This window comes from Ranitomeya imitator, chromosome 10 (assembly GCF_032444005.1).
Source record: "Ranitomeya imitator isolate aRanImi1 chromosome 10, aRanImi1.pri, whole genome shotgun sequence".
NCBI classification, from domain to species: domain Eukaryota; kingdom Metazoa; phylum Chordata; class Amphibia; order Anura; family Dendrobatidae; genus Ranitomeya; species Ranitomeya imitator.
This window is the reverse complement of record NC_091291.1, coordinates 53371042-53385262: the sequence shown is the minus strand read 5'-3', so window position 1 is coordinate 53385262 and position 14221 is coordinate 53371042. Positions and strand designations below refer to the sequence as shown.

Genomic DNA, 14221 nt, shown 5'->3' with positions numbered 1-14221 from the left:
TCTTGCGTCGCCTAGGTGTGGTCGCGTATTTTGCGCATGTACTGGTCCGTGTGTAATCCGTATGTGATCCGTATGGCGTTTTTACCACGCACCATTCCAAAATGGACATTTAACGGTTTTCTGGCCTGCAAATCATTTAAACCATCATTAACAACACTATTTAAGCCCTCGACAACAGGTATACCCCTCCCATATGCCCTATATGTTCTCAAGCATATTTTGGCTGTGGTACTTGGAGCTCCCAAACATGTCTGACCATGTGTATTTAAGCACAACTCAGCGGGTGTTGCTTCACTGGGTGTTGTCTCGTCGCTTTGGCCAGCCATATACGGTCAATGCAGATCCGCGAAGGAGGAGACAAAGATTGTGGGTCCATCCTCTATTGACCCAACGCCCGAGTAAAGGACATTTCCAGAGACTCTATTCATCTTTGAGGGCCCATCCAGACAAATTTTTCCTGTATACTCGCATGTCCATCAGGACTTTTGACATGTTGCTGGAGATCTTACGTCCTGGACTCACCTATCAGGACACCTGGATGAGAAAAGCCATCTCTGCTGAGGAGCGTCTGCTCCTAACCTTACGGTATGTATTTAGACCTTTTAGATTTTGTTGTGTTGGCCAATGTGTTTTGTCCTACTATGTTTCAGTTCCTTAACTTAGACATGAGGCCACAAGCACATTTCTAAAAATGTGTTTAATATTTGATTATAGTAATACTGTGAAATGTCCCTTTTTGCTTACTCAATAATCACAGAGAAAATTTACTAGACACTTGTGTTTCGTCCTGTTTTCATATTCCTCATGTTCCTTTATTTTGTTTTCCTTGTTTTTCAGCTTCCTGGCCACAGGCTTGTCCTATGCGGGTCTACACCTGGAGTTTCTCATTGGGCGTTCTACCATTTCAGTCATTGTTAGGACAACCTGTTCCCAAATATGGCTGAAACTTAACGAAGTTGTGATGCCAGAGCCAAAAATGGATGATTGGCTCAAAATCGCCACTGGATTCCAAAATACTTGTGACTTCCCTAACTGCATTGGAGCTGTGGATGGGAAACATATCAGGGTGCGTAAGCCGCCGAACTCTGGTTCCCAATTCTACAATTATAAGCAGTTTTTCTCTGTAGTTATGTTAGCAGTTGCTGACAGCAACTACAGGTTTATAATTGTAGACATTGGGGCCTATGGCCGAACTGGAGACTCTAGGGTCTTCAATTCGTCCATAATGGGTCGCCGGCTACGTGACAACCAGTTGAACCTCCCACCACCACAACAACTCCCAGGCTCCAATGCGGAAGCAGTGCCTTTTGTTTTGGTTGGAGATGAGGCCTTCCAACTGACGAGGCACGTCATGAGGCCTTACCCCAGGCGCAACCTTGACCACCGGCGTAGGGTTTTTAATTTGAGACTTACCAGGGCACGGAGACTGGTTGAGTGCGCCTTTGGGATTCTTGTAGCCAAATGGCGTGTTCTTCAGTCTGCAATTCAGCTGAGTGAGGCTTCAATCAATGAAGTGATCAAAGCCTGTGTAATTCTACATAATTTCACCAGAATACATGATTGTTTGTCTACTAATTTGCAAAATCACGTCATGACCAATCATAGTAGGCCTCCACCATATGTCCCTCCTCGGCGACGTCCCCTTTCTGGCCTAAAAGTTCGGGATGTGTTCACCAATTATTTTTTGAGTCCTCAGGGTGCCACTCCCTGGCAAGACTATGCAATTTTGCATGTGTAATTATTTTTGTACCTAAATTTTGCCATTATCAAGTTTGAAAATATGTCTGCTGTGTTTAATTTGTTGACATATGGTTCTGATCATATCATGTGTGTGTGAGTTAAGAAGAATGAACAGAGTGCATACATAGTTTTTTGTTAAGTAAAGGCAATTTTACTTCTTAAACTTGTTTTTGGTTTTTTTGTTTGTTTTGGCATAACCAATCTTTGTGCACAAAAAAGAACAGTTTTTTTTTAACAAAAAAAAAACAACAAAGTAAAATAAAAGCATTACAGCTTGCTTTTTAAGCACAAACCAAACCAAATGTCTTAAACAAATTAAAAAAAAGTTGTACCCAACATTACAAGTCCTGGTACGTAGGAAGGGGAGAAGTGGATTGGTCTGGGTCACCATCAGATGGCCTTTGCAGGCCCAATTGTCCAGCAGCCTGTGCGGCTGTTATAGTGGCTTGCGGGAAATTCTGCCTGCTCTGATGCTGGCCACTTTGATGAGTGGGGCCTGGATTTGGGAGATAACCCTGATGTTGCAGCCCATATGTGCGGGAATCATACCCCAACCCAAAATGACCATATTGTCCAAACCCAGGTTGGGACCAGCCTCCAGCACTGGGTGCGGACAAGTGGCCATATTGGGATGGTTGATGATATCCTGCAATATGGTGCTGATGTTGCCATTGTTGGTTAGTTGGTGGTTGGGGTGGAGGTGTTGGCTGACGTGGAGGGGGTGCTTCAGATCCTTGGTGCGCATGCTGGCCTTGTAGTCTCGGAGGCCGCAGAATATTTTCAGGTGACATCTGCCACTGTTCAATCATCTGCATCAGATTGTATGGGTTATTTGGGGGGGTGCATGCGTCAATAAGGATCTGAAAATACCCTCTCAAACGCAGCCTCAACTCCCGCTCTATGGAGCGTAAATACTGGGCAAGGCTCCGTGTGAATCCCTCCTCCCCATCATCCTCTCGAACCCGGGCCAAATAGTTCATGACCCCAGCATCCACTTTTTGCCTGCTTTGGCGAAGCTCTCTCCTGCGTCGTGCACGCTGGGGTCTGACTGCAGCCTGTGGGGATCGGTCCAGGGCAACAGTTGGGCTGCTGCTATTACCAGGGTCATCCTGGCTAGGTGCTGCTGCTGCAGAAGAGAACTGTGGGCCCTCTGGGTTTTCTTCAGAAGCAGCTGGAGCTGGGTGAGCAGATGATGAAGATGCTGTAGGTCTTGCGCAGGAGGGAGCAGCAGATGGACCAGCCACCTCTTCACCTTCTCCAACTGGGTCAATGACCAGTTCTGAGTCCGACCCTGTCTCCCTGTCAGTGAGGTTAGACTGAGTTCTGCAAAGATAAATTTGACCAGTTACTATGTTTTTTGGAATCATCTCTCAACATTCAAAAATTAACCCATTTTGAGATGTTTTTACTTACGGCCTGAGGTCCATGCTGGGGTTAAGGAAGGTTAGGCGGTCAAAGTAGATGTATTTTTTTTTTTTTGGAGGGGCCCCGGCTCCACTTCTCTCCCGCTGCTGCCTCTCCCTCCTATACTGGTCCCGGATACTCCGCCACCTTGTTGTAACATCATCCACTGAAACAACAAAAAATACACACATTGCTTAGACCATTATGCAGAGTGCTCACACAAGGTGTAATGGAGTACACAGATTGCAATGTAGCATAGAAAGAGGCTTTTGTGGCTCACATTAAGCCAGAATTTCCTCAAAAAAATACAAATTATGAAGAAAGGCCACAAGGACAGAGTCAGCTAACCTCTATCACAGAAAAACAAATTACTGGAAAACCATGTTATTAAAGGGACTCTGTCACCTGAATTTGGCGGGACTGGTTTTGGGTCATATGGGCGGAGTTTTCGGGTGTTTGATTCACCCTTTCCTTACCCGCTGGCTGCATGCTGGCTGCAATATTTAATTGAAGTTCATTCTCTGTCCTCCATAGTACACGCCTGTGCAAAGCAATCTTGCCTTGTGCAGGCGTGTACTATGGAGGACAGAGAATGAACTTCAATCCAATATTGCAGCCAGCATGCAGCCAGCGGGTAAGGAAAGGGTGAATCAAACACCCAAAAACTCCGCCCATATGACCCAAAACCAGTCCCGCCAAATTCAGGTGACAGGTTCCCTTTAAGGGAACACCTGTTCTAAACCTTAATCAAATCCATTTATCATATCCAGCACCATGTATATACTGCTTGGATATATATAACTTTAAGGATGAATTAATAAATTAAGGTTTAGCAATTCAAAGTAGTAAGGGCCTGCTGTTTAGCAAGAACATTACATTGCAAACATGGGTGTACTTACTTATTTGTCGCTGGGCCGCACGTGGCTGCTGGTCATACTGGGGGAAGAGGGACCCACACACGCTCCTCCATGCAGCTTGTTTTACTGCCCTGTTGGCATAGTTGGGGTCTCTTTGGTCCCAGATTTCTGGCCTCTCCTGGATCAAAATGATCAGCATGTCAACATTAATTATGCGGGCCATGCTGAATCTCTCACTCCGTGGAGGCGTGCAGCAGACTTCCGGGTTCACTGTCTGGCTTTTTCAGCTAATTAGCATGTCTCACCTGCCTGATTGATGGCTTTCGAAAGTTCAGGACATCTGCCAGTGAGGTGCGTATTTCTCGCAATGCACACGCATGGTCCGTATGCATTCCGTATTATACGCTCTCCCATAGACTTGCATTGGCGTTTTTTTTGCGCAATACACTGACAAACGCTGCATGCTGCGATTTTGTACGGCCGTAGAGGAACGTATAATACGGATCCGTAATATACGCCTAAAAGGACTAGACCCATTGAGAATCATGGTGCCGTATGTTTAGCGAGTTTTACGTACGTAGATTATGCGCTCTTACGCACGTAAAACTCGCATGTGTGACGGCGGCCTAATAGGAAATTTGAGAAAAAATGTGCAGCAGGCTGCACTAAGAGCAAAAAAGAACAACTGTGTGAGGCAGTGTGAACCCCCCCTGAGCTGAATACAACCGGGTATATGGCTGCACACAGAATACAGAGTGAGCTGCACACACACACACACACAGAGACCTTGCAGAACGCTGTTAAAACAGCGCTGCAAGGCAAGAGCAAGGTGAACAGTGAAGAACACACAGCGTTTTGCTAAATTAGCCTTTGGAAAGGAAAATAAAGCAATTAGCAAGCTCAACTGGCCCTCAGTTAGAACACAGCGTCCTGTCCCTAACTGAAATCACAGCAGAGTGAGCGCAAAATGGCGGCAGCGCTTTTTTATAGTGCAGAGTGACATAATTTCAGCAGCCAATCCCAGCCTTGCCAGTACTTACATGCCCACCATGCTAAACAGGATGTGCCCACACTTTCATTCATTCCTCATTGGCTGCTGCGTTCAATTTGAATTCTGGGAACTTCCGATTCCGGTATCCGATACGCGGGAAGTATCGGAATTCAGTATCGGAATTCCGATACCGCAAATATCGGCCGATACCCGATACTTGCGGTATCGGAATGCTCAACACTACTATTCACTAATCATTATAAAACTTTTTTGCACAACAAGATTTTGTGGGAACACTATACCAAATTCATAGAGAAAGATGGGCACAAAGTGATAAGCACAAAGTGATCTAAAACTAAAAGATGAAAACTTTTTCTAATGTCTGAATTATAATTATTTTTTTTCAGATAAAATGACTTATAACTATTTTCTATATAAAGGAATCAGATTTACCTTTGACTTGTTCTCAGAAGAGTCTATTGCTTATGCAGAAAATGAATTTAAAGTATTGGATGATGACATTTACAATGTAACCTTTCCCAAATCAGGTAATTAGCATATTTTAGTATTTGTCACTTTAATGTAAATTAATTATTTACACAATTCACTTCAGAATCTTTAAATAATCTTTATTTTTCTAAAGTCAGGCTCAGTATGGTCCACCACCATGTTTGACTGTGTGGATGGTGCTTTCATTGTGATATGTTAGCTTTTAACCACAATTAGAGTTTTGCATTTACCAACCAAATCAACAGTTTTGGATTATATGCAAAATACTATGTATGGTGGAAAACTAACATTGCACATTATCAGGGAAATACCATCCCGTCAGTCGCACATGATGGTGGCAGCATCATGCTGTGAAGATGTTTTGTTTCAGCATGAACAGGGAAGTTGATCAAAATTGATTTGGAGATGAACAGAGAAAAATACATAGAAATTGGGCAAGAAAAGTGGTTAGGGACTTCAACGGAATTGGAAGAAAGGCGGAGGTTCACCTTCTAGCAGGGCAAGAAGCCAGGCCACTAGATGTGCAAAGCTCGTAAATACATATCCCAAACGGTTTGAGGTAGTAATTGCAGCGAAAGGTTTTCTTACAAAGCAAGAATGCTTTTTCAAGACACAGTGTATATATATATATATATATATATATATATATATATATATATTTATATATATATACAAGGAGGAAACTTTTCAAGATGTGTGGTGGTGACCATTGCGGCCATTTTGAAGTCGGCCATTTTGGATCCAATTTTATTTTTTCCAATGGGAAGAGGGTCATGTGACATATCAAATTTATTGAGAATTTCACAAGAAAACAATGGTGTGCTTGGTTTTAACGTAACTTTATTCTTTCATGAGTTATTTACAAGTTTATGACCACTTATAAAATGTTTTCTAAGTGCTGCCCATTGTGTTGGATTGTCAATGCAACCCTCTTCTCCCACTCTTTACACACTGATAGCAACACCACAGAAGAAATGCTAGTCTAATGGGGTCAGATTCCTTGTAGGAATGCTCAGACCTGACACCCATAATGTGGTGGCGCACCATTCTGCTGGAAAAACTCAGTGAATGTGCCATCTTCAGTGAATAAAGAAGGAAACACCTCATCATGTAGCAATTTCAGATATCCAGTGGCATTGAGGCTTCCATTGATGAAGAGTGGCCTCACTATCTTTGTACCCCATATACCACACCATACCATCAATTATGGGTGTTAGGTCTGAGCATTCCTACAGTTTCCTGAAAAGTGGATTGGTCATCGTGGGCCAGTTGAATGGCTACCAAGGTCTCCCGATCCGATCCTATTAGAGTTTTATCTTTGGGGTCATCTGAAGGTAAGTGTCTATGCTGTGAAGATATGAGATGTGCATTATCTGAATCAACGGATACTGGAAGTCTGTGCTGACATTTCTTCTGCAGTGTTGCTATCAGTGTGTCAAGAGTGGGAGAAGAGGGCTGCATTGACAATCCAACACAATGGGCAACACTTTGAACACATATGACTTCCTGAACCGGGAGTTTCCGCACAATTCAGGCATGTATGAGGATTAAATCCCACACTCAAAGACCCTTCTCAACACAGATTTTGCTTGAAAAAGGCACAACCATACCGAAACGTTGCTGAAGAATATCTGTTTTCAATGGGGTCATCTATCCCGATTTTTGTGTATTGTGTTTTTTTTTGCTTCCTTTGTTTCACATGAATATTTGAGAATAAATTTATCACTTGAGTGCCAAAGTTTTGGATTTTTTTATGGATGACTTTTTCTTCAGAGCACCATAACCTACCAAACAGTGAGCACTGTTGTGGATTCTGTTTTTGGGCTCCCTCTGGTGGTTACTGATGGTACTGGGTGACTTGTGTTTTCTGCGGTCTCTGGTGTCCACCTGTTCTATCAGGATATGGGAGTTTCCTATTTAACCTGGCTTTCTTGTCATTTCCTCGCCGGCTATCAATGTAATCTGTGTGTCTTGTTACCTCTGCTTCCCGCTTCTGTAAATCTTCAGGACAAGCTAAGTTTTTGATTTTCCTGTTCCACGTTTTGCTTAATTTTTGTCTTAGTCCAGCTTGCAGATATGTGATTCCTTTTTGCTGGTTGCTCTAGTGGGCTGATATTACGCCTCATGTTCCATGAGTTGGCACATGAGTTCAAGTAATTTCAGGATGGTTTTTGTAGGGTTTTTCGCTGACCGCGCAGTTCACTTTTGTATCCTCTGCTATCTAGCTTTAGCGGGCCTCATTTTGCTGAATCTGTTTTCATAACTACGTATGTGCTTTCCTCTCATTTCACCGTCATTACATGTGGGGGGCTGCTATTTCTGTGGGGTGTTCTCTGGAGGCAAGAGAGGTCTGTGTTTCTTCTAATAGTGGAAGTTAGTCCTTCGGCTGGAGCGAGACGTCTAGGATCATCGTAGGCACGTTCCCCGGCAACAGCTAGTTGTGTGTTTAGGTTCAGGATCGCGGTCAGATCAGTTTCCATCACCCTAGAGCTTGTTTTGTTTTTTGTGCTTGTCCTTTTGTGATCCCCTGCCATTGGGATCATGACAGTATAGCCGGCCTAAAAGTGTATCGTATTGGCTGAAGTAGGAGGAAAAGTAGTCTGAGGAAGTTTTTTTTTTTTTTTTTCCCTCAGAGTTTGCTGCCTAGCATTAATTGCAACCTGGCTGCGTCTTACCTCCTCTTAATCCTTGAATGGCTCTGACCTCAGCTGCTTATCATGGACGTCCAGAGTTTGGCTTCCAGCCTGAATAATCTTGCTGCTAAGGTTCAAAATATACAAGATTTTGTTGTACATGCTCCTATGTCTGAACCTAGAATTCCTATCCCAGAGTCTTTTTCTGGAGATAGATCTAGTTTTCTGAATTTTAGGAACAATTGCAAGTTGTTTCTTTCTTTGAAATCTCGTCCCTCTGGAGACCCTGCTCAGCAAGTCAAAATTGTTATATCTTTCCTGCGGGGTGACCCTCAGAATTGGGCATTTGCATTGGCACCAGGGGATCCTGCGTTGCTCAATGTGGATGCATTTTTTCTGGCATTGGGTTTGCTCTATGAGGAACCTAACCTAGAGATTCAGGCTGAAAAAGCTTTATTGGCTCTCTCTCAGGGGCAAGATGAAGCAGAAATATATTGTCAGAAATTTCGGAAATGGTCGGTGCTTACTCAGTGGAATGAGTGCGCCCTGGCTGCAAAGTTCAGAGATGGCCTTTCTGAGACCATTAAAGATGTTATGGTGGGGTTCCCTGCGCCTACAGGTCTGAATGAGTCTATGACTATGGCTATTCAGATTGATCGGCGTTTACGGGAGCGCAAACCTGTGCACCATTTGGCGGTGTCTTCTGAACAGGCACCTGAGACAATGCAATGTGATAGAATTCAGTCCAGAAGTGAATGGCAAAACTATAGGCGGAAAAATGGGTTGTGTTTTTATTGTGGTGATTCAGCTCATGTTATATCAGCATGCTCTAAACGCACAAAAAAGGTTGATAAGTCTGTTGCCATTAGTACTCTACAGTCTAACCCTCCGTCACATACAATATTCGGACTAACGAGTTCACATACAATGTGCCTGTCAGGCGCCTGCTGGAAAAATACCTATAATATCTAATGTTTGCAATTTCAGTGCTCTAAAAGTGATCAGCGACCTTCATAGGGATGTAATAAAAGAGACTACACATAATCAGTTGCAAAAAAAAAACATTTACTTAACATAAAACTAATAACTATGAAATACAAACTTTTCAAAACTCCCGCCAAATAGTCCCCAGTTCGACTCTCTCAAAAAAATGTACAAAGAAAATTTTTGAACACAAACTTAATTTTTAGGTAACTTAAGTACTATTAAAAACATATTCAATCAGAAGTAGATGCTGAGGTTTCCCCAGAAAAGTCACACTTGCAGAGCAAATAGCAAGAATTACACACCATTTTTGCATGTGTCAGGCAAATTGCTTTATGACATTTGAGACATTCATAATTTGAAAGCCTTCTGGTTCCGCTTTCCGTTTGGCAGGTGGTGCATCTCCTTCTTTTGTGAGGTGGTGCAGATGGTGACTTTTCACCATCATCTTCTGGGCGGAACCTTTTGAGCTGAACTTGAAGGCGAGAGGGGATACCGATTGTTTTCACGCTTCTCCTGCGTAGCTCTCCAAGTACTAGTTCATGGGCCAATTTTTTCAGATACAATCGTCTACGGAGTGGTTCAAGCTTGTTTTCAAGATAAATTAATTGTGAATTTATACCACCCAAATTCAACATAGCAAAAAATATGACCATTGGCCAGCGTTTGAGGTTTCTGCTGACGTTGAAAGTGGAGCACATCTGATCTTCTGTATCCACACCCCCTTTGGTGGCATTGTAAAATGTAATTATCACCGGGTTTTTTTCTGCCCCAGTCCCAGGATCGATGGCAGCATCATCATGAAGTGTTGATAGAAGAAGTACGATTTTTTTGGCATGTGGTACATAGGAAACTAAAGCCTTTCCATTATGGAATGCAAACATACTGCTGTACTGTTGTCTCTCTTTCACACTTACAAACTGTGGCGGCAATTCCCTTTTGTTTTTTCTTACAGTTCCCACATATGACAGCTTCTGAATTTTCAGATAATCAATCAGATTACAACTTGTAAACCAATTGTCAGCTGTAATATTGCGACCCGATCCAAATAAGGGTTCAGCCAGTCTTTTTACAACATCAATGGGTTTGTTGCTCACACAGTAAGGACCTTCTGGTTGTTTTCCTGCATAAACTTCCAGGTTGTAAATGTAGGTCTTACTGGCATCAACAAGGGCATAAATTTTTATTCCATATTTGTTTGGCTTTGATGGAATATATTGACGAAAGGCACATCTACCACGAAAACCCGGGAGCATTTCGTCAATAGTGAGATTCTCTCCAGGGTAATAACTTTGTTTACAGTTTACAACAAATCTTTGAAATATATCACGAATTGGAGCAAGTCGGTCATGTGTTTTGCGTTCGGTTCGGGTAGTTCTGTCGTCAAACCGAAGGCAACGAATTAGAATCTTGAATCTGTTTATGGACATAACAAGGCTATATTTTTCAACTCCATCCCCATCTTTACCCCAAAGTTCCTCCAAACTTTGTCTATTTGCCCTATAAGCTCCTGCAAGGTACAGTAATCCAAAAAAAGCACGCAGTTCTATTTCATCTGTGGGCTTGATGGTTCTGTTGCAGATGTACTTGTCCTTTATAATGTCTATATATTGGTTGGTATATGTGACAATAGAGTCCAGAATGTCATCTGTAAATATACTGTTCCAGCATTCAACTGCAGTTTTTGCATTACGTGCAGTTCCTATTACTGCAGGAAGGTGAGTAATAATGTTTAAAGGTTCCCTACGTTTTTTCTGGAATGGCTTCTTGTTCCATTTAGTATTTTTATCTTTTCCAATATAATATGATCCAACGTCTTCATCCTCACCACTGTCACCATCTTGCTCTGTTTCAGAATCCAGGACACATTCTTCCACCTCATCATGAGAATCAATCTCACTTTCCTCTCCTAAATCCTCATTCAGTGTGAGGTCTCTATCATCTAACAGCATGTTTGTTACTTCCACAACATCAAGTTGTTTGGATAAATTGTACATTTTCCTCTCCATTTCAGCAGACAATCTGAAGCAAGAGAAGGAATATGTTAGGGAACTACTGTATATGCCTGAGCAGCACACTTTCTTTTATAAAATCTCCCTTATTTCTATGAAATATCCTCACATTTTGTGCTATACATTCATAAAACAAGCTAAATAAACTACTGTGATGAATAAAAACATAAAATACCAACCTTACTGAATGTGACGTATTCACATACAATGAGCCTGAGAGATCTGTGCAGCTATATCCTCTCCCCTGAAGCTCTGAAATCCAACTGTGATATCAGGTTTCACAGACCTTCAAGAGACAGGAGACTACCTGGAGGGAGGGGGTTTCCTCACAATCTGGTGAGGAAGGAGAAATGAAAGTAAAAGAGAAGCGCCTGTCAGATCAGTTGTATGTGACGGAGGGCTAAGTTCATTCTGTCTGTGACTCTGATTTGTTCATTATCAGCCATTTCCGTCGATGCCTATGTGGATTCAGGTGCTGCCCTGAGTCTTATGGATTGGTCATTTGCCAACCGCTGTGGGTTTAGTCTGGAGCCTCTGGAAGTCCCTATTCCTTTGAAAGGAATTGACTCTACACCTTTGGCTATGAACTAACCTCAGTACTAGACACAAGTGACCATGCGTATGACTCCCGTTCATCAGGAGGTGATTCGCTTCCTGGTACTGTATAATTTACATGATGTCTTAGTGCTTGGTTTGCCATGGTTACAAACTCATAACCCAGTCTTGGACTGGAAAACGATGTCTGTGTTAAGCTGGGGATGTCAGGGGGTTCATGATGATGCACCTCCGATTTCTATCGCTTCATCTACTCCTTCTGAGGTTCCTGTATTTTTGTCTGATTATCGGGATGTTTTTGAGGAGCCTAAGCTCAATTCGCTTCCTCCTCACAGGGATTGCGATTGTGCTATAGATTTGATTCCTGGCAGTAAATTTCCTAAAGGACGTTTGTTCAATCTGTCAGTGCCAGAGCATACTGCTACGCGGGATTATGTTAAGGAGTCCTTGGAAAAGGGACATATCCGTCCATCTTCGTCCCCTTTGGGAGCAGGTTTTTTTTTCGTGGCCAAAAAAGATGGTTCCTTGAGGCCTTGTATAGATTACCGTCTTTTGAATAAGATTACAGTCAAATATCAGTATCCTTTGCCATTGTTGACTGATTTGTTCGCTCGCATTAAGGGGGCTAAATGGTTCACTAAGATTGATCTTCGGGGTGCGTATAATCTTGTGCGGATAAAGCAGGGTGATGAGTGGAAAACCGCATTTAATACGCCTAAGGGCCATTTTGAGTATTTGGTGATGCCTTTTGGACTTTCTAATGCTCCTTCTGTCTTCCAGTCCTTTATGCACGATATTTTCCGTGAATATCTGGATAAATTTATGATTGTGTATTTGGATGATGTTTTGGTTTTTTCTGATGACTGGGAGTCCCATGTTCAGCAGGTCAGGAAGGTGTTTCAGGTCCTGGGGGCCAATTCTTTGTTTGTAAAAGGTTCAAAGTGTCTCTTTGGAGTCCAGAAGATCTCTTTTTTGGGGTATATTTTTTCCCCTTCTACTATTGAGATGGATCCCGTCAAGGTTCAGGCTATTTGTGACTGGACGCAGCCTACATCTCTTAAGAGTCTACAGAAGTTCTTGGGCTTTGCTAATTTTTATCGTCGTTTCATAACTAATTTTTCTAGTGTTGTTAAGCCTTTGACGGATTTGACTAAGAAGGGTGCTGATGTTGCTGATTGGTCTCCTGCGGCTGTGGAGGCCTTTCAGGAACTTAAGCGCCGGTTTTCTTCTGCTCCTGTGTTGCGTCAGCCAGATGTTTCGCTTCCTTTTCAGGTTGAGGTTGATGCTTCCGAGATTGGAGCGGGGGCGGTTTTGTCGCAGAGAAGCTCCGATTGCTCAGTGATGAAGCCATGTGCGTTCTTTTCTAGAAAGTTTTTGCCCACTGAGCGGAATTATGATGTTGGTAATCGGGAGCTTTTGGCCATGAAGTGGGCATTTGAGGAGTGGCGTCATTGGCTTGAGGGTGCTAGACATCGTGTGGTGGTCTTGACTGATCACAAAAATCTGATTTACCTTGAGTCTGCCAAGCGTCTGAATCCTAGACAGGCTCGTTGGTCACTGTTTTTTTCCCGTTTCGATTTTGTGGTTTCATACCTGCCAGGTTCAAAGAATGTGAAGGCGGATGCTCTTTCTAGGAGTTTTGTGCCTGACTCCCCTGGAAATTCTGAGCCCACTGGTATCCTGTTGTGAATTCTGTGGCTGAGTTCACTTCTGTGGTCACAAGTGGTATTGCAGTCTCTGGGCTTCCTCCCTCAGGTGTTTTTGTGAGCTCGTTGGCTGCCTTGCTATTTAGCTCCACCTGAGTCTGTCTTCCTTGCTCCTTGTCAATGTTCCAGTGTTGGATCTGAGCTACTGCATCTTTCCTTGGGCCTGCTGCTCTGCTAGATAAGTGCTTCTAGTTTGTTTTCTGTTTTTTCTGTCCAGCTTGCTATTAACTTTTGCTGGAAGCTCTGAGAAGCAAAGGGGTGCACCGCCGTGCTGTTAGTTCGGCACGGTGGGTCTTTTTGCCCCTTTGCGTGGTTTTCGTTTTAGGGTTTTTTGTAGACTGCATAGTTCTCTTTGCTATCCTCGCTCTGTCTAGAATATCGGGCCTCACTTTGCTGAATCTATTTCATTCCTACGTTTGTCTTTTCATCTTGCTAACAGTCATTATATGTGGGGGGCTGCCTATTCCTTTGGGGTATTTCTCTGAGGTAAGTCAGGCTTGTATTTCTATCTTCAGGCTAGTCAGCTCCTCAGGCAGTGCCGAGTTGCATAGGTAGTGATAGGCGCAATCCACTGCTGCTTATAGTTGTGTGAGGAATCGGGATAGATCAGGTACTGCAGTCTACAGAGATTCCACGTCTCAGAGCTCGTCCTATTGTTTTTGGTTATTGCCAGATCTCTGTATGTGCGCTGATTACTGCACGCTGTGTTGCCTGATTGCCGGTCTTAACAGTACAAGGAGCCACACCAATGATTCCCAATAGAGGGAAAAAAGAAATCCTGACATCATTTTTTTTTCTTAGCTCTGTCTTCAGTCTTTTTTTTCCCCTA

The 14221-nt window shown here is 43.0% G+C and overlaps 2 protein-coding genes across 3 annotated transcripts in view; one reads left to right on the top strand and one right to left on the bottom strand.

Moving 5' to 3' along the window:
* The window catches only part of LOC138650892 (sulfotransferase 2B1-like), a 298310-nt gene that overhangs the window by 136964 nt on the left and 147125 nt on the right, over window positions 1–14221 (top strand). For both annotated transcript variants that reach the window (XM_069740750.1, XM_069740749.1), the window contains exon 2: window positions 5400–5540. In XM_069740750.1, the coding sequence (XP_069596851.1) occupies window positions 5405–5540 (136 nt within the window). In that variant the 5' untranslated portion in view covers window positions 5400–5404. The remainder of the gene's footprint in view (window positions 1–5399; window positions 5541–14221) is intronic.
* Window positions 2022–4435, bottom strand: LOC138652196 (uncharacterized). The gene is made up of 4 exons (XM_069742965.1): window positions 4044–4435; window positions 3154–3310; window positions 2703–3063; window positions 2022–2045 (listed from the first exon to the last, which is right to left on the bottom strand). The coding sequence occupies exons 1-4, from the start codon at window positions 4222–4224 to the stop codon at window positions 2022–2024; spliced, it is 723 nt and encodes a 240-aa protein (XP_069599066.1). The 5' UTR covers window positions 4225–4435.